Here is a 1519-nt window from a genome sequence, read left to right as displayed (position 1 = left end):
CCAAAATAGGAAACCCTTTTCAATGATTTATATTAGGAATCCAATTTCAATAAAGATTTTTAGCTTCATATGTTCGATCAATCAAAAGCAAGATCCAGACTTTTTCAATAAATTACATGATCAGGCTTCGAATTGCAATTCGTTCATGAATTCGAACTCAAGACATTGCTAATAACCATATATTATCATCGTCGTCGCCATCACATGTCAAAAGAAGGGAAGCTTCCATTGAAATACTCGAAAACCTAGCTGTACGTACTCCATGCCACACTGATTAGGGGAAAAAAAAAAGCAACCAAATTGCACATATAGTACTATAAAACAAGATGAAGTACCAATTTGAGAAATAACTTTAATTAGCTCCCGATAAAATCCGTTTATTTATAACGTCAAGCTCCAATCCTCGCCACCTAAGAACAACATAGTACGCACGAAACCCTAGTCAGTCCCTAACCTCGTGTTATCGTCCACTATTCAGGATCAACATGTACTCAGCAAGTTCCACAGTATCAGAATCAGATGTTGCTCTTTTAGAGCGCATTCGCCAGCATCTTCTCAATGACGATGACGACTTTGAAACCCTGGCGAAAATCGCTGAAAATGTTCAGTTCCATTGCCCAGATTCAAGTTTCATCACATTCCCTTCACTGGAGACAACAATGTCCTTGGAAGCAAATGATGACGACGCGGACGTCCATCACGATCCCCTGAAAGACGCTGTGGGATTCGAATCACCCAGCTCGTTGAATGAGCAACCGGTCGTGGATTACGGACACGTTGAAGCAAATGAGGCCATGCCTGTGGTGATGCGCGAATGTGACGCCCAGCCTGGAGGGTGTCTCTACCGGGGAGTGAGGAGGCGGCCGTGGGGGAAGTATGCCGCGGAGATTCGGGACCCAAAGAAGAATGGTGCAAGGAGGTGGCTCGGAACTTACGAGACACCACAGGAGGCTGGGTTGGCTTATGACCGGGCAGCGTTTGCAATGCGTGGGGCCAAGGCCAGGCTAAATTTCCCTCACTTGATCGGTCGCGATGAGGTGGAGCCCGTGAGGGTCACTCGGAGGCGGCACTACTCACCTGAGGCTGGGAGCGGCTCGCTGGATTCAAAGTGCAGAAAGGAGGACTCGACTGGCTTGGCCGGTGACCCTGAGGAACTTAATGGCTATGTCATGTCGTTTCAACAGATTGGAACTTGAAATGGACGAGAATGAGAGGTATTACGTGATTATTTTTAGTCTTATGTAATGAACATGCGTCAAGCGTCAAGCGTATAATTTTTGTTTTTGATTTATTAAGTTCTTTTTTGGGCCCCGGGAGGTTGGGAAGGGCCACCGCGGGGGAGGGGGCGGCGGGGTTGGGGCGGGGTTTAAGGGGAACAAGTGGAGGTTTGGTCAAATTTTCTGGATAGGAAATTGACACTGACTGCTGCTGCTGCTGATCTTTAACTTCCATGCTATCGTACTAATAAATTTGTTGTTACACTGCTTTGAATCGCCACCTAAGATAATCATACATATGA

General features: G+C 46.1%; 1 protein-coding gene across 1 annotated transcript; it reads left to right on the top strand.

Annotated features, from left to right (window-relative positions):
* Window positions 1–485: 485 nt before the first annotated feature.
* On the top strand, window positions 486–1196 carry LOC104446345 (ethylene-responsive transcription factor 1). The gene has a single exon (XM_010060207.2). It carries the CDS (start codon window positions 486–488, stop codon window positions 1194–1196), a length of 711 nt encoding a protein of 236 aa, XP_010058509.2.
* Window positions 1197–1519: the final 323 nt, after the last annotated feature.

This window comes from Eucalyptus grandis, chromosome 5 (assembly GCF_016545825.1).
Source record: "Eucalyptus grandis isolate ANBG69807.140 chromosome 5, ASM1654582v1, whole genome shotgun sequence".
NCBI classification, from domain to species: Eukaryota; Viridiplantae; Streptophyta; class Magnoliopsida; order Myrtales; family Myrtaceae; genus Eucalyptus; species Eucalyptus grandis.
Note: the sequence above shows the minus strand (reverse complement) of the source record. Positions and strands in the feature narration are given on the sequence as shown.

Excerpts from the sequence above, each read along its gene's own strand:
- LOC104446345 (XM_010060207.2), top strand. The coding sequence starts at position 486 with ATGTACTCAGCAAGTTCCACAGTATCAGAATCAGATGTTGCTCTTTTA.